The sequence below is a fragment of the Leucoraja erinacea genome, unplaced genomic scaffold (genome assembly GCF_028641065.1).
Source record: "Leucoraja erinacea ecotype New England unplaced genomic scaffold, Leri_hhj_1 Leri_353S, whole genome shotgun sequence".
Lineage (NCBI taxonomy): Eukaryota > Metazoa > Chordata > Chondrichthyes > Rajiformes > Rajidae > Leucoraja > Leucoraja erinaceus.
Genome location: NW_026576254.1, coordinates 45,437 through 64,203, shown reverse-complemented (window position 1 = coordinate 64,203; position 18,767 = coordinate 45,437). Strand labels below are relative to the sequence as shown.

At 47.1% G+C, this 18,767-nt stretch overlaps 1 protein-coding gene across 2 annotated transcripts in view; it reads right to left on the bottom strand.

The window, feature by feature from the left end:
- LOC129693576 (immunoglobulin superfamily member 1-like) overlaps positions 1–14,316 on the bottom strand; it is a 55,998-nt gene extending 41,682 nt beyond the window's left edge. For both annotated transcript variants that reach the window (XM_055630375.1, XM_055630376.1), the window contains exons 1-2: positions 13,870–14,316; positions 12,821–13,114 (exon numbers count right to left, since the gene is read on the bottom strand). In XM_055630375.1, coding sequence (XP_055486350.1) covers positions 12,821–13,114; positions 13,870–14,185 — 610 coding nt within the window. In that variant the 5' untranslated portion in view covers positions 14,186–14,316. The remainder of the gene's footprint in view (positions 1–12,820; positions 13,115–13,869) is intronic.
- Positions 14,317–18,767: the final 4,451 nt, after the last annotated feature.

The window sequence follows — 18,767 nt, the reverse complement described above, 5'->3', positions numbered from 1 at the left end:
GGGAGTTTTGCAGAGCGGAGGGATCAAGGAGTAAATGGTCACAGTGGCCTGAAAGTTGCAACAGAGGTAGATTGGGAGAATTTTAGAGCAGATGGATATAGGAGTGCAGGTACTTTATTCCCGTAGAATGCGTTACAATACGTTTGGGAGGGTAGGAGAAAAGAAGGATCAAGGGGTGCAGGCATGTCGTTCCCTGAAAGTGTCGTCATTGGTAGATAAGTATTTTTATAGAGCAGAGATATATAGGAGCGCAGGCTGCTGCTGGCGACACAATTAGATGGGGAATGTTATGGAGTAGATGGATTCAGGAGTGCGGGTACTTTGTTCCCTAAAGGTGGATTCACATCTTAATACAGAGAGGTGTGGTGGAGAGGGATCAGAACAGGACTCAACTGGATTAAATTAAACACAAATCAAACTCAATGAAGCCAAGCAAAATGAAAGAAACTAAATTGAACTGAATTAAACTAAACTAAACTAAACCAAAGTAGGCCGTACGAAATTATAACCCAGGTTTCTTTCCCAGCACCAATACACGAAGCCCCATAATCCTCCCTGAATAAATCTCATGATGGTGGCGTGTGTGACTGACCAATGACACGAATGTGGATCGCACGGCTCGGAGGGGACGTGAGCCACCGGGCGGAGACTTGCACCAACATGACACAGGTGTAGGTGTTGTCCACGTCTGGCCTTAAGTCTGTTATCCGGTGGGTGAAGGTCGTGTGACTTCTCGTGCTGCTGGTGAGAAGGTTGGAGTCTTTCCTCAACTGAAACCTCCCCGCCGGGTCCCGCCGTGAACTAGCGCACGTGATGGTGATGGATTCTCCAGGCACATACACGGGATAGTCAGGAGTCTTGGAGATAGTCGGTGGCGACGGAAGTTCTGAAACAACAGATTTGGCCATAAAACATTTACATGCACAGAAAACATGAGGTGTTACATTTTGAAACTTCCAAATGGGCAGGATCTACACACCTCTGGGGAGTGTTGTAGAGCAGAGGGATCTCAGTACGCAGTTACCTAGGTCCATGAAGGTGGTGTTGCAGGAAGATGGATGTTGTATCTAAGACTTTTGCCTCCATCACAGTGAGGAGGTGCTAGGTGGACTCACTGTGGTGGATGTTAATATGTGTTTATTGTTGTTTTTTTATTATATTGTATGTGTGTATGACTGCAGGCACGAAATTTCGTTCAGACTTCGGTCTGAATGACAATAAAGGAAACGTGTAAACCTGTACACCAGTGGGACATAGGGGTAATTGGACACAATTCCCTGAACGCGGTGTCACAGGTAGGTACGGAATGTTGTTGAGTAGAGGGATCTTGGAGTACAGGTACATATTTCACCAAATGTACCATCACAGGAAGATTGGGAAAGTAGTAGAACAGAGGGATCTTGAAATGCAGGTAGAACTTTCACTGAAAGTGGCATCATAGGGATTGTTGTAGAGTAGAGGGATCCGGGAGTGCAGGTACATAGTTCCCTGAAGGTGGAGTCATATCTTGATTGGGAGTGGTGTTGTACGGAGGGATATAGAAACATAGAAATTAGTTGCAGGAGTAAGCCATTCGGCCCTTCGAGCCTGCACCGCCATTCAATATGATCATGGCTGATCATCCAACTCAGTATCCCGTACCTGCCTTCTCTCCATACCCTCTGATCCCCTTAGCCACAAGGACCACATCTAACTCCCTCTTAAATATAGCCAATGAACTGGCCTCGACTACCCTCTGTGGCAGAGAGTTCCAGAGATTCACCACTCTCTGTGTGAAAAAAGTTCTTCTCATCTCGGTTTTAAAGGATTTCCCCTTTATCCTTAAGCTGTGACCCCTTGTCCTGGACTTCCCCAACATCGGGAGCAATCTTCCTGCATCTAGCCTGTCCAACCCCTTAAGAATTTTGTAAGTTTCTATAAGATCCCCTCTCAATCTCCTAAATTCTAGAGAGTATAAACTAAGTATATCCAGTCTTTCTTCATAAGACAGTCCTGACATCCCAGGAATCAGTCTGGTGAACCTTCTCTGCACTCCCTCTATGGCAATAATGTCCTTCCTCAGATTCGGAGACCAAAACTGTACGCAATACTCCAGGTGTGGACTCACCAAGACCTTGTACAACTGCAGTAGAACCTCCCTGCTCCTATACTCAAATCCTTTTGCTATGAAAGCTAACATACCATTCGCTTTCTTCACTGCCTGCTGCACCTGCATGCCTACTTTCAATGACTGGTGTACCATGACACCCAGGTCTCGCTGAATCTCCCCTTTTCCTAGTCGGCCACCATTTAGATAATAGTCTGCTTTCCTGTTTTTGCCACCAAAATGGATAACCTCACATTTATCCACATTATACTGCATCTGCCAAACATTTTCCCACTCACCCAGCCTATCCAAATCACCTTGCAGTCTCCTAGCATCCTCCTCACAGCTAACACTGCCCCCCAGCTTAGTGTCATCCGCAAACTTGGAGATATTGCCTTCAATTCCCTCATCCAGATCATTAATATATATTGTAAATAGCTGGGGTCCCAGCACTGAGCCTTGCGGTACTCCACTAGTCACTGCCTGCCATTGTGAAAAGGACCCGTTTACTCCTTCTCTTTGCTTCCTGTTTGCCAGCCAGTTCTCTATCCACATCAATACTGAACCCCCAATGCCGTGTGCTTTAAGTTTGTATACTAATCTCTTATGTGGGACCTTGTCGAAAGCCTTCTGGAAGTCCAGATACACCACATCCACTGGTTCTCCCCTATCCACGCTACTAGTTACATCCTCGAAAAATTCTATAAGATTCGTCAGACATGATTTACCTTTCATAAATCCATGCTGACTTTGTCCAATGATTTCATCACTTTCCAAATGTGCTGCTAGCCCATCTTTAATAACTGACTCTAGCAGTTTCCCCACTACCGATGTTAGACTAACTGGTCTGTAATTCCCCGTTTTCTCTCTCCCTCCCTTCTTAAAAAGTGGGGTTACGTTTGCTACCCGCCAATCCTCAGGAACTACTCCAGAATCTAAAGTGTTTTGAAAGATTATTACTAATGCATCCACTATTTCTGGGCTACTTCCTTAAGCACTCTGGGATGCAGCCTATCTGGCCCTAGGGATGTATCAGCCTTTAGTCCATTCAATTTACCCAACACCAATTCCCGGCTAACTTGGATTTCACTCAATTCCTCCAACTCCTTTGACCCGCGGTCCCCTGCTATTTCCGGCAAATTATTTATGTCTTCCTTAGTGAAGACGGAACCAAAGTAGTTATTCAATTTGTCCGCCATATCCTTGTTCCCCATGATCAACTCACCTGTTTCTGACTGCAAGGGACCTACATTTGTTTTAACTAATCTCTTTCTTTTCACATATCTATAAAACCTTTTGCTGCTTTTTTTGGCTAATTTATACGCATCATCCTTCGCTTTGATACTATTCCTGATTTCCCTTGTTATCCACGGATGTACTACCTTCCCTGATTTATTCCTTTGCCCAAACTGGGATGTACAATTTTTGTAGTTCATCCATGCAGTCTTTAAATGTCTTCCATTGCATATCCACCGTCAACCCTTTTAGAATTAATTGCTAGTCAATCTTGGCCAATTCACGTCTCATACCCTCAAAGTTACCTCTCTTTAAGTTCAGAACCATTGTTTCTGAATTAACAATGTCACTCTCCATCCTAATGAAGAACTCAACCATATTATGGTCACTCTTGCCCAAGGGGGCACGTACAACAAGACTGCTAACTAACCCTTCCTCATTACTCAATACCCAGTCTAAAATAGCCTGCTCTCTCGTTGGTTCCTCTACATGTTGATTTAGATAACTATCCTGCATACATTCCAAGAAATCCTCTTCCTCAGCATCCCTGCCAATTTGATTCACCCAATCTATATGTAGATTGAAGTCACCCATTATAACCATTTTGCCTTTGTCGCACGCATTTCTAATTTCCTGCTTGATACCATCTCCAACTTCACTACTACTGTTAGGTGGCCTGTACACAACACCCACCAGCGTTTTCTGCCCTTAGTGTTTCGCAGCTCTACCCATATCGATTCCACATCCTCAAAGCTAATGTCCTTCCTTTCTATTGCGTTAATCTGCTCTCTAATCAGCAACGCTACCCCACTTCCTTTTCCTTTCTCTCCATCCCTCCTGAATATTGAATATCCCTGGATGTTCAGCTCCCAGCCTTGGTCACCCTGGAGCCATGTCTCCGTGATCCCAACTATATCATAGTCATTAATAGCTATCTGCACATTCAACTCATCCACCTTATTACAAATGCTCCTTGCATTGAGACACAAAGTCTTCAGGCTTGTTTTTACAACACTCTTACCCCTTATACAATTATGTTGAAAAGTGGCCCTTTTTGATTTTTGCCCTGGTTTTGTCTGCCTGCCACATTTACTTTTCACCTTGCTACCTATTGCTTATTTTCACCTTGCTACCTATTGCTCATTTTACACCCATCTGTCTCTACGCTCACACATTTAAGAAACCCTTTCCCTTTAACTCCATCCTCCACTATCCCATTCGGCACCCCACCCCCCTTACTTAGTTTAAAACACCCGTGTAGCAGTGGCAAACCTGCCTGCCAGAATGCTGGTCCCACACCTGATAAGATGCAATCTGTCCCTTTTGTACAGTTCCCCCTTACCCAAAAACTGATCCCAGTGATCTAAGAATCTAAATCCCTGCCCCGTGCACCAGTTCCTCAGCCACACGTTCAGGTCCCGTATCTCCCTGTTCCTGCTCTCGCCAGCACGAGGAGCTGGAAGCAAACCGGAGATAACAACCCTGGCGGTCCTGCTTTTCAACATTTTTCCGAGCTCTCTAAAGTCACGCTGCAGAATATTCATCCCCTTCTTTCCGAAATAGAAACATAGAAACATAGAAATTAGGTGCAGGAGTAGGCCATTCGGCCTTTCGAGCCTGCACCGCCATTCAATATGATCATGGCTGATCATCCAACTCAGTATCCCGTACCTGCCTTCTCTCCATACCCCCTGATCCCCTTAGCCACAAGGGCCACATCTAACTGCCTCAAGGGCCACATCTAACTCCCTCCCTGATGCTTTTGGTAAAGACCCTTCTTCAGACTGTGTCAGGGAAACGTCCATTAATTTATCCTAAGTACCGTCTACATCCCTCATTCCCCTTTCCCCTGACTCTCAGACTTTCAGTCAGAAATCGTTTGTGCCGACATGCACTACCACTTCCGGATGTTCACCTTCGCCCTTGAGGATTTTCTGCACTCTGTCCGTGACATCATGGATCCTGGCACCGGGAAGGCAGCACACCATCCTCGCATCCTGTCTGTTGCCGCAGAAACCCCTGTCCGTACCTCTCACAATGGAGTCTCCCACTACAATGGCCTTGCCTGCCTTAGGCCTTTTTGGTTTTGGCTCAACAGCCCTATTTGCATCGCTAGCCAGTCCACCGCTCAGTGTAAACACGTCTTCTGTCCCAACAACTTCTAAGCGGATGAACCTGTTCACAAGAGGTACACCACCCGGGGACGTTGGCATTCCATGCTTCCCTCCCTTTCTCACTGTCTCCCACCTTCTCTCTTCCAGTACCTTAGGTGTAACAATCGTACTGTAGGACTTGTCGAGGAACGACTCCGTTTCTCGGACGAACCGGAGGTCATCCACTTGCTTCTCCAGTTCCCCAACACGGCCCTTCAGGAGCTCTACCTGGATGCACCTCTCGCATTTGTAGCAGCTAGAGGCACCAGCGGTGTCCTTGACCTCCCACATACTGCAAGTATCGCACTGAATTAGCTTGCCTGACATCTCCTTCTTTCGTCTCTACCTCTCAAGCGTATTGCGTGGTCTCCTCTCCTCAGCCTCCTCGCCGAAGACTTTCGAGCCAAAGACTCACACTTTTCTCACAGGGCACTTCCCTCACTGCCGCTCGCTAAGAGCCGTCTTGCTTAAATTGACTGATAAATTGCCTGCTTTACCAATTTACAAACCAAATTCCTCGGTTTTCAACTGTTTTCCACCCCTCTGACTCACTTCTCTCCTCCCACTTGGGCTAGAGCCAATCAGTCGTATCTCTTGCTAATCTTTTGCTGCTGTTGCTCCCAAATCTGCAGCCGTTCTGAGTGAAATCTGCCTGTCCTTGGCCTTTACTTGAACTGTTTTCACCCCTCTGACTCACCACACCTCCCACTTGGGCTAGAGCCAATATGAACCAAACTCAGCTGGATTAAATTAAACTAAATCAAATTGAATGAAGCCAAACAAAATAAAAGGGGCTACACTAAATTAAACAAATTGAAGTAAACTAAGAGGATTAAATTAAACGGACTCAAACTGATGTTAGCCAAATATTCCAGCAGAGCTGTGCAGACTACACCCACGCAAAGCCGCGGGACCCGATGGTATCAGCCCTTGGGTACTCAAGCCGTGTGCCAGCCAGCTGTGCAGAGTCCTCCAGCATAGGCCCGGGACCGTTGGAGAGTGTGGAGGAGGGTCAGGGCGGTGAGTACTTAAATCGGGTGCGGGGCTTGCGTTCACAGAGGCCCGGGAGCGTTGGAGAGTGTGGAGGAGGGTCAGGGCTTTTACCAAAATCCGTAACGTTCCACACTCCATAAGGAGGGTTCTGGTGGAAGCCGTTGATTGGCGGAAGCAGACTAGAGGAAGCAGCTGATTGGGTGCAACCTCAGGTTAGCATTTCGGCTTTCTGGTTAAAGGTTTGGTAAAGGCACAGTGAGCCAAGGGTACAGTGGGTTAAAGGTACAGTGCTTTAGTCAAGGTACAGAGGGCTAAAGGTACAGTGCTTTTTGTTTATATAATAAAGGGCAGTTTAAAGGGCACGAGGGAGCAGCTGTTGTGAGTCAGATACCCGCTGATTTCTCCCAGCAGTTTCTATTGTATTATACTGGTATCGGATCCAGGGTAAGGCGGGAGAATGACAGTCAGGGCAGTTTACTGTTCTGGATGTCAGATGTGGGAGGTCATGGTGTCGGATGGCCCTCCAGACGTCCACATCTGCATCAAGGTGCAGCGAGATGGGGCTCCTAAGGGACCGTATTAGGATCCTGGAGCAGCAGCTCGATGACCTCGCTCTGATCAGGGAGAGTGAGGAGGTCATAGAGGGGAGTTATAGAGAGGTGGTCACTCCAAAACCACGGGAGAGAGACATGTGGGTCACGCTAAGGAAGGGCAAGGGGCAGAGGCAGGAACGAGTGAGTACTCCAATGTCGGTACACCTTGCAAATAAGTACTCCTGTTTGAGTACGGATGGGGGTGACAGCCTACCCGGGGGTAGCGACAGCGGACGGGCCTCCAGCACAGAGACCGGCCCTGTTGCTCCAAAAGCTAGGGAACAAAAGAGGGCAATAGTAATTGGGGACTCTATTGTTAGGGGGTCGGATAGGCGTTTCTGTGGACGCAGTTGGGAGACCAGGATGGTGGTCTGCCTCCCTGGTGCCAAGGTCTCGGACGTGTCTCAACGCATCCAAGATATCCTGAAATCAGAGGGAGAGGAGCCTGAGGTCGTGGTACATATAGGTACAAATGACATAGGTAAAAAAAGGGAAGAGGTCCTGAAGGGAGGATTTAGGGAGTTGGGAGGAGAGTTAAGGAAAAGGACCAAAAAGGTAACAATCTCAGGATTACTGCCTGTACCACGCGAGAGTAGGAATGGAGCGAGGTGGAGGATAAATGCGTGGCTGAAAGACTGGTGCAGAGGGCAGGGATTCAAGTTTCTGGATCATTGGGACTTCTTTTGTGGAAGGTGGGAGAAAGGATGGGTTGCACTTGAACCCGAGGGTGACCAATATCCTGGCGGGGAAATTTGCAAAGGCCACTGGGGAGACTTTAAACTAGAATGGTTGGGGCGAGGGACTCAAATAGAGAAAGCTAGCAGACAGAATGGGAGGCAGGAAGCAGAAAAGGGAAGCACTCGGACACAAGAGGAGAAAGAAAAAAAAGGAAATAAACAGAGAAGAAGAGACGGGGGGTTTCTTAAATGTGCATATTTTAATGCTAGGAGCATTGTAAAAAAGGTGGATAATGATAATAATAATAATTTTATTTATAGAGCACTTTAAAAACAATCATAGCTGCAACAAAGTGCTGTACATCACTAATCATTGACAAAAAAGTTAATACACACCAATAATAACAATCAAAAGAAATAGTAGGAAAAGACATGTAAAATAAAGAAACATTAAAAACAATAAAAACAGAAGCAAAGTCTCACGCATGGTCAAAAGCCAGGGAGTACAAATGTGTTTTAACACTGGATTTGAAGATGGACAGTGAGGGGGCCTGTCTGATATGCAACGGCAGGGTGTTCCAGAGTGCCGGAGCAGCAACAGAGAAGGCTCTATCCCCTCTGAGCCGCCGACTAGACCTCGGTACCTCCAGGAGCAACTGACCAGCTGACCTGAGGGACCGGGCAGGAGCGTATGGGTGGAGCAGCTCAGAGAGGTAAGGCGGGGCGAGCCCATTCAGAGATTTATAAACAAATAATAGTATCATAAAATAAACTCAAAAGTGCACCGGGAGCCAGTGGAGGGAGGCCAGAATTGGCGATATGTGCTCCCTCTTTCGAGTCCCTGTTAAAAGGCGAGCAGCAGCATTCTGAACCAACTGGAGACGAGCCAGTGAAGAACGAGCAACACCAAAATAGAGTGCGTTACAGTAATCCAGCCTAGATGTAATAAAGGCATGGATTACTGTCTCAAAATGCTGCCGCTCGAGAATGGGCTTCACCTTCGCCAGCTTCCTTAGGTGAAAGAAGCTGGACTTAACCACCGCGCATATTTGGCGATCCAATTTAAAGTCACTATCCATCCTAAAACCCAGGTTCACAACTGTTGGCTTCACGTACCGTGACAATGGACCTAAATCAACAAATGGAGGTTCACGGCAGTCATTGGGATCAAATAAAATCACCTCTGTCTTCTTTTCATTAAATCCAAGAAAGTTTAGGGCCAACCAGGACTTAATGTCATCAAGACAAGACAGAAGCGATTTTACAGAAAAGGCGTCTTCCCCCCTCAGCGGCAAATAAAGCTGGGTATCATCTGCATAACAGTGGAAAGAGATGCCATGCTTTCTAAGGATGGAACCCAGAGGAAGTATGTACAGCGAGAAAAGCAGGGGCCCCAGAATCTAACCCTGTGGAACCCCATATGACAGGGGAGCGGAAGAGGATTCAAACCCAGCAAGGCTAACACACATGGTTCTGTCTGCCAGATAGGACCTGAACCATCCCAGGGCACTGCCGCAGATGCCCACTATCTGCCGTAGCCGAGATAACAAGATATTATGGTCCACCGTATCAAAGGCGGCAGGACAAGAACCACACAATCTCCAGAATCATTAACTAGGAGGATGTCATTAAAAACCCTTAGCAATGCTGACTCCGTGCTGTGCATGGTTTTAAATCCAGACTGGAAGATCTCCCGAATATCATGCTCCTCCAGGAATAGTTTCAGCTGAGCATAAACAACTCTCTCCAGTAATTTAGAAATAAAAGGCAATTTCGAGATGGGTCTAAAATTGGCCAGAACAGATTGATCCAGGCCAGGTTTCTTAAGTAGTGGTTGTACTACCGCATGTTTAAAACTCACGGGCACAACCCCAGAACACACGCTGCTGTTAATAATGGTAAGAACCGACTGCCCAATACTAGGGAAAACCTCTTTAAAAATATGAGGAGGGACCGCATCACAAGGAGAACCCGATGGCTTAATATGGGAAACCACATCCTTTAAATACGATATAGTCACAGGCTCAAACTTGTCGAATACCACCAGGCAAGGGACCGAAACAGAAGGGTCAGAGGCAGGAGCTGAAATGAGAGCCCTTAAGGAAACAACCTTATCAACAAAAAAGTGCAGGAAGTCATTACACATTTCAGGTGAAGCTTCCAGACAGACAGGCTGCGGGGCATTTAGAACAGAGTCGATGATTTCAAATAGCACACGTGGGTCATGACACTTTGACACAATAATTTTAGACAGGTACTATCTTTTGGCCTTTTTAACACTGTTCTGGTAGTGACGCCAACAGTCCCTTAGAATTTGGATGAGCTTAGAGTCTGGATAGACACTTGGAAGTATGATGTTGTGGCGATCAGTGAAACATGGTTGCAGGAGGGCTGTGATTGGAAACTAAATATTCCAGGATTCCGTTGCTTCAAGTGTGATAGAATTGGAGGGGCAAGAGGTGGATGTGTTGCATTGCTAGTCAGGGATGATATTACAGCAGTGCTTTGGCAGGATAGATTGGAGGGCTCATCTAGCGAGGCTATTTGGGTGGAACTGAGAAGTGGGAAAGGTGTAGCAACACTTATAGGGGTGTATTATATACCGCCAAATGGGGAATGAGAATTGGAAGAGCAAATATGTAAGGAGATAGCAGATATTAGTAGTAAGCACAAGGTAGTGATTGTGGGAGATTTCAACTTTCCACACATAGACTGGGAAACACATTCTGTAAATGGGCTGGATGGTTTGGAGTTTGTAAAATGTGTACAGGATAGTTTTTTGCAGCAATACATAGAGGTACCTACTAGAGGAGGGGCAGTGCTGGACCTCCTGTTAGGAAATGAGATGGGTCAGGTGGCGGTGGTATGCGTTGGGGAGCACTTCGGGTCCAGTGATCACAATACCATTAGCTTCAATATAATTATGGAGAAGGTCAGAACTGGACCTAGGGTTGAGATTTTTGATTGGAGAAAGGCTAACTTTGATGAGATGCGAGATGATTTAAAAGGAGTGAACTGGGACATTTTGTTTTATCGGAAAGGTGTAGAAGAGAAATGGAGGACATTTAAAGGGGAAATTTTCAGAGTACAGAATCTTTATGTTCCTGTTCGGTTGAAAGGAAACAGTAAAAATTGGAAAGAGCCCTGGTGTTCAAGGGAAATTGGACATCTTGTTCGGAAAAAGAGGGAGATCTACAATAATTATAGGCAGCATGAAGTAAATGAGGTGCTTGTGGAGTGTAAGGAATGTAAAAAGAACCTTAAGAAAGAAATTAGAAAAGCTAAAAGAAGATTGACGAGGGTAAAGCAGTGGATGTTGTCTATATGGACTTTAGTAAGGCCTTTGACAATGTTCCTCATGGAAGGTTGGTTAAGAAGGTTCAACTGTTGGGTATAAATGCAGGAATAGCAAGATGGATTCAACAGTGGCTGAATGGGAGAAGCCAGAGGGGTAATGGTGGATGGTTGTTTGTCGGGTTGGAGGCAGGTGACTAGTGGGGTGCCTCAGGGATCTGTGTTGGGTCTTTTGTTGTTTGTCATGTACATCAATGATCTGGATGAAGGTGTGGTAAATTGGATTAGTAAGTATGCAGATGATACCAAGATAGGGGGTGTTGTGGATAATGAAGAGGATTTCCAAAGTCTACAGAGTGATTTAGGCCATTTGGAAAAATGGGCTGAAAGATGGCAGATGGAGTTTAATGCTGATAACTGTGAGGTGCTACACCTTGGCAGGACAAATCAAAATAGGACGTACATGGTAAATGGTAGGGAATTGAAGAATACAGCTGAACAGAGGGATCTGGGTATAACCGTGCATAGTTCCTTGAAGGTGGAATCTCATATAGATAGGGTGGTAAAGAAAGCTTTTGGTATGCTAGCCTTTATAAATCAGAGCATTGAGTATAGAAGCTGGGATGGAATGTTAAAATTGTACAAGGCATTGGTGATACCAAATCTGGAGTATGGTGTACAATTTTGGTCGCCCAATTATAGGAAGGATGTCAACAAATTAGAGAGAGTACAGAGGAGATTTACTAGAATGTTGCCTGGGTTTCAACAACTAAGTTACAGAGATAGGTTGAATAAGTTAGGTCTTTATTCTCTGGAGCGCAGAAGGTTAAGGGGGGACCTGATAGAGGTCTTTAAAATGATGAGAGGGATAGACAGAGTTGATGTGGACAAGCTTTTCCCTTTGAGAATAGGGAAGATTCAAACAAGATGACATGACTTCAGAATTAAGGGACAGAAGTTTAGGGGTAATATGAGGGGGAACTTCTTTACTCAGAGAGTGGTAGCGGTGTGGAATGAGCTTCCAGTGGAAGTGGTGGAGGCAGGTTCATTGGTATCATTTAAAAATAAATTGGATAGGCATATGGATGAGAAGGGAATGGAGGGTTATGGTATGAGTGCAGGCAGGTGGGACTAAGGGGAAAAATTTTGTTCGGCACGGACTTGTAGGGCCGAGATGGCCTGTTTCCGTGCTGTCATTGTTATATGGTTATATGATTATAGCTTCAGCCTCAGCCTGAGCCTGAGCCTGGAGAGGGTTCACTGTGATGTGGAAGGCATCCGGCCTGGTTCATGTACCAAAGGGGACGTGCCCCAGCTCCTGCGATAAGAGCAGACCGGTGGCGCTGACTTCACACATCACGAAATCCCTGGGGAAGCTAATGCTCACGCACCTGCGACAACTGGTTAAACCCAAACTGCACCGCTTGCAGTTCGATGACCTAGCAATCTGTGGGGGTGTAGGACGCCATCTTCCACCTGTGCTATCGTTCCAATGTTCATTATTGTGGCAGACCAATTTCGCTCTCTACGTTCTATCGCATCGCATCGTAACAGAAAGTGAGCGGAACTGAACTAAATCACACTGAAGTAAACTAAACGGGATTTAATTAAACTAGAACTTACTAAACTAAGCCGTAGATACTAATGTGAGCTGGACTCAACTAAATGAAACTGAAGTTAACTAAAATAATCACAATGAAAGGAGTCTGGTTTGTTTCCCAGCTCCATCACACTAAGCACTATAATCCTCCCTGAATAAATCCCATGACGACGGCGTGTGTGACTAACCTGTGACACGTATGTGGACCGCTGGGCTTGGAGGGGACGGGAGCCACCGAGCGGAGACGTGCACCAACATGACGCAAGTGTAGGTGCTGTCCATGTCTGCCCTTAACTCTGGGACACGGTGGGTGTAGGTCGTGTCGCTTCCCGTGCTGCTAGTGAGAAGGTCGGAATCTTTCCTTAACTGAAACCTCCCCGCCGTTTCTCGCCGTGGACTAGCGCACGTGAGGGTGACGGATTCTCCAGGCACATACACAGGGTAATCAGGAATCTTGGAGATAGTCGGTGGACGCGGGAGTTCTGCAACGAAAAACATCGCCATAAAATATCTACATGCAGGGAAAAATGGGTGGTGTTACGTTCTGGAAAGTCGATCATGGGCACGTCCTACATAGTGAATGGTAGAGCTCTGGGGAGTGTTGTCGAACAGCTCTGGGGGGATGTTGTAGAGCAGAGGGATCTACGAGCGCAGGTACATTTGTCCTTGGAGGTGGATAGGGAGTTTTGTTGTGCAGAGGAATCTAGGAGTAAATGGACACAGTTGGGAGTATTGTAGAGCCGAGGGATCTCGGAGCGCAGTTACTTACATCCCTAAAAACGCGTCACAGGATGGTTGGGAATGTAGGAGAGCAGAGTGATCGAGAAGTGCAGGTACATCGGTCCCTGAAAGTATCGTAATTGATTGATAGGGATTATTATAGATCAGAGATATATAGAAGCGCAGGCACATCGTTCCCCGAAGCCTGCTGTACAATTAGATAAGGAATGTTATGGAGTAGAGGGATCCAGGATGGCAGGTACTTAGTTCCATGAAGGTGGAGTCCCAGCTCAATACGGAGAGGTGTTGTGGAGAGGGATCAGAACAGAACTGGATTAAATTGGAAAGCCAAGCAAAATGAAAGGAACTAAACTAAATTAAACTGAAATAAACTAAACTAAACTAAACTAACGTAGACGGGACGAAACTATTACCAATGTTTCTTTCCCAGCACCATCACAAAATGCACCATAATCCCCCCTGAATATATACTATGATGGTGGCGTGTGTGACTGACCAATGACACGAATGTGGATCGCACGGCTCGGAGCGGAAGGGAGCCACCGAGCGGAGACTTGCACCAACATGACACAGGTGTAGGTGTTGGCCACGTCTGCCCTTAAGTCTGTTATCCGGTGGTTGAAGGTCGTGTCACTTCCCGTGCTGTTTGTGAGAAGGTTGGAGTCTTTTCTCAACTGAAACCTCCCCGCCGTGTCCCGCCGTGAACTAGTACACGTGATGGTGACGGATTCCCCAGGCACGTACACGGGATAGTCAGGAGTCTTGGAGATAGTCGGTGGCGGCGGAAGTTCTGGAACAACAAATATGGCCATAAAACATTCACATGCACAGAAAACATGAGGTGCTACATTTTGAAAATTCCAAAATGGGCAGGATCTACACAGCTCTGCGGAGTGTGGTAGAGCAGAGGGGTTGAAGAGCACAGGCTGCAAGTGGAGAAATAGGTAAATAGGGATGTTTGTAGAGCAGAAGGATCTAAGAGCGCAGTTACATAGTCCCTTGAAGGTGGGATCACAGGTAGATAGAGTTTGTTTTTGAACAGATGGGTCTCGGAGCGCAGGTACATCATTGGCGTCACAGTTAGATAGGGATTATTGTTGAACAGAGGGATCTAGGAGCGCAAGTACATCGTTCCTTGAAGGTGGGATCACAGGTAGATAGGGTCTTGTAGACCCGTGGGACCGAGGAATAATTGAAAGTCTCTGAAAGTGGTATCACAGGTAGGTAAGGAATGTCGTTGAGCAGGAGGAACTAGGAGTACAGGCAGTGATCGAAATGGGGGGGGGGTACGCAGGGGGACGGCGTTCCCCTAGTTTTCACTTTCCATCCTGTGCGTGAATTCGCAGCTTTATCGTGCGCTACTTAATCCAAGGGCGAGCGAATGAGCGGACAGACGGACGGAAATATCGATCATAGAGAATAGGTGAAATTTCGCGTCGAGACGCTTCTTTAGACTGAGCCAGGGGAAAGTGGAACACGATATATAGACGGTACTAAGGACAAAATAATGAAAGATAAGCCTATATTTCCTGTTTCCCTTTCCCTTGACTGTCAGTCAGAAGAAGGGTCTCCACCCGAAATGTCACCTATTCCGCCCTATTTTGTAAGTTTCTTATAGAAACTTACAACATTCTTAAGGGGTTGGACAGGCTAGATGCAGGAAGATTGTTCCCGATGTTAGGGGAGTCCAGGACAAGGGGTCACAGCTTAAGGATAAGCGGGAAATCCTTTAAAACCGAGATGAGAAGAACTTTTTTTCACACAGAGTAGTGAATCTCTGGAACTCTCTGCCACAGAGGGTAGTTGAGGCCAGTTCATTGGCTATATTTAAGAGGGAGTTAGATGTGGCCCTTGTGGCTAAGGGGATCAGGGGGTATGGAGAGAAGGCAGGTACGGGATACTGAGTTGGATGATCAGCCATGATCATATTGAATGGCGGTGCAGGCTCGTAGGGCCGAATGGCCTACTCCTGCACCTATTGTCTATGTTTCTATGATCGATACTTTCGTCCGCCTGCCCGCACTTTCACTCGCTCTTGGTGCCGCCGCCTCTCCGCTCCGCCAAACAAACACACACGCACGGACAGCATGTCCGGTACATCGGTGCGGGCCGAGGCCAGCTGCACGTCGAAGGATGACATCAAACGGGTCAAGACCGCTATCGACAAAGTACGGTAAAGGGTAAGGTGGAAATAAAAGAAAACACCCGAAGGAAATAGGTGTTTAACCAAAAAAGGTGGGGCCGGCGATCGCTCCGTGTCCGTGTCGGAGGGAAGTGTGGGTGTGGGGGTGGGGATGGCGTGAGAGGGTGCAGGGGATTCTGGAGCTTCTTTCAAATGGCAATATTTTGTAGTAGACTAAGTGGAACCCGTTGGGTCCCATGCTCACATGGGAGGGCTGGTCCCCCAATGCAATATTGTGGGCCGAAGGGACTAGTTTCCAGAGGTCTAGTGTGGACATTGTGGGTCGTATGGATTCTACGGCTGGCAGCTCAGTCACTCAGGCCTGGTGGGCTGGCAGCTCAGTCACTCAGGCCTGGTGGGCTGGCAGCTCAGTCACTCAGGCCTGGTGGGCTGGCAGCTCAGTCACTCAGGCCTGGTGGGCTGGCAGCTCAGTCACTCAGGCCTGGTGGGCTGGCAGCTCAGTCACTCAGGCCTGGTGGGCTGGGTTCTCAGATGAAAGACTGTGAGTGAGAAAGGGGACAGGGTGGTGAATGGATTTTAGATATGTTTTATCTTTTTCTGCAGCTTACAGCATTGAAGGAGGAACGTATATCATGGCCTGTATCTCACATCGAGCCAATGAAGGGAGGGAGAAAATATTGGGGTGAGGTTTAATAATTGCAGGGGGAATACTTACTGATGGACCGAAGGGACTCCTTCTTGGTTACTACAGGTCTGATGGGCCAAAGGACTCTTTAAAAACATCTGTGAAATCTCAGTGAAAGGCATTTTTCTGGACTTTTCCTAGCCTGGCACGGGTCTTTTGGGCCAAAATGTGTCTCCTGGACTAATGTGGCATTTTGGGAAAATGGGTTTGGTTTCCCGGCATTGTGGTCAGAAATTAGTGGTTTCAGGCAATCCAAACAACATTTCATAGCATTTCCATCTCACAGTCAAGCACAGGGCAGGCCAAATAGCTCATTGCATTTTCACTTCATTTCCATTTCCATTGCAGTATCAAGCACAGAACAGGCCGAACAGCTCATTGCATTTTCATTTCATTTCCATTGTCTTTGCAGTTTCAAGCACAGGGCAGCCCAAGCCAAACAGCTCCTTGCATTTTCATTTCACTTCCATTGCCATTGCATCTGCGTTTCCTTCCTGTTTGTGCAGTGGGGAGAATCCTGGCCCGTGGCGTCTCCTTGTCCGTTCCCTCCGCGGATGCTGCCTGGCCAGCTGAGTTCCTCCAGCACTCTGTGCACAGACCTTTTATACGTAACTGCCAACGGGACATCAACCGCCTCAACCCCAACTCCCCCGTCTCACTCTAACCTCTCCCCATGAACGTACAGCTATCGACTCACTCCGCAACAACCCAGACCGGGTGATCAAATCGCCAACAAGGGAGGTGCCGTGGTAGTTTGGCGCGCTGATCTCTACAAAGCTGAGTCTCCGCGTCAACTCTCGGACACCTCCTCCTACTTATTCCTGGACCATGACACCACTGACGAGGACCAGGGCACTATATTTAGCACCATCACTGATTTCATCAACTCCGGCTCCTTGCCCCCCAAGCCCTCAACCTCATCGTTCGCCAGCCCCGCACGGCACGATTTTACCCTCTTCCAAAAATCCACAAACCTGACAGACCTGGTAGACTCATTGTCTCTGACTGTTCGTTCCCCAACCGAACTTATTTCCACATACGTCGACTCCATCCTATCCCCCCTGGTTAAACCCCTACCGAACTATATCAAGGCACCTCGGACACTCTCCGTCGACTCCGGGCATTACATTCTCTGGGACCCCGTCCCCTCATCTTCACCATGGACGTCCAGTCACTCTACACCTCCATACTCCGCTAGGCGGGTCTCAAAGCCCTCCGGTTCTTCCTCGACCGGAGAACCAACCAATCCCCATCAACAGATATTTCCTCCGTCTAGCGGAGAAAGTGGACGACCTCAGAAATCGTGTCGTTCCTCGACAAATTCTACAGTAAGATTGTTACACCTAAGGTACTGGAAGAGAGAAGGTGGGTGGCGGTAATAAAGAGCTGGAAGCATGGAATGCAAACGTCTCTGGGTGTTGTACCTCTTATGAACAGGTTCACTCACTTAGAAGCTGTCGGGGCAGAAGACGTTATTACACAGAACGGCGGACTGGCTTGCGAATCAAAAAGGGTTGTTGAGCCAAAACCAAGAGGCCAACGTCAGGCAAAGTCATTGTAGTGGGAGACTCCATTGTTAGAGGTATGGACAGGGGTTTCTGCGGCAACAGACGGGATGCGAGGATGGTGTGCTGCCTCCCTGGTGCCAGGATCCAGGATGTCACTGACAGATTGCAGAGACTCCTCAAGGGCGAAGGTGAACATCCAGAAGTGGTAGTGCATGTCGGCACAAACGATGTCGGAAAAAGGGGGATGAATATTCTGCAGCGTGACTTTAGAGAGCTCGGAAAAATGTTGAAAAGCAGGACCGCCAGGGTCGTTATCTCTGGTTTGTTCCAGTTCCTCGTGCTGGCGAGAGCAGGAACAGGGAGATACGGGACCTGAATGTGCGGATGAGGAACTGGTGCACGGAGCAGGGATTTAGATTCTTAGATCACTGGGATCTGTTTTGGAGTAAAGGGGAACTGTACAAAAAGGACGGATTGCATCTTAACAGGTGAGGGACCAGCATTCTGGCAGGTATGTTTTCCACTGCTACACGGGTAGTTTTAAACTGAATAAGGGGGCTGGGGTGTCCAATGGGGTAGTCGAGGGTGGAGTTAATGGGAAAGTGTTTCTTAAATGTGTGAGCAGAGAGACATAGGGGTGTAAAATGAGGGTTGAAAGCAATAGGTAGCAAGGTGAAAAGTAAAAGTGGGAGGCAGACAAAACCAGTGCAAAAATCAAAAAGGGCCACTTTTCAACATAATTGTATAATGGTTAAGAGTATTATAAAACAAGCCTGAAGGCTTTGTGTCTCAATGCAAGGGGCATTCGTAATAAGGTGGATGAGTTGATTGTGCAGATAGCTATTAATCACTATGATATAGTTGGGATCTCGGAGACGTGGCTCCAGGGTGACCAAGGCTGGAAGCTGAACATCCAGGGATATTCAATATTCAGGAGGGATACCAGAAAGGAAAAGGAGGTGAGGTAGCGTTGCTGTTTAGAGAGAAGATTAACGCTATAGAAAGGAAGGACATTAGCTTAGAGGGTGTGGAATCGATATGGGTATAGCTGTTAAACA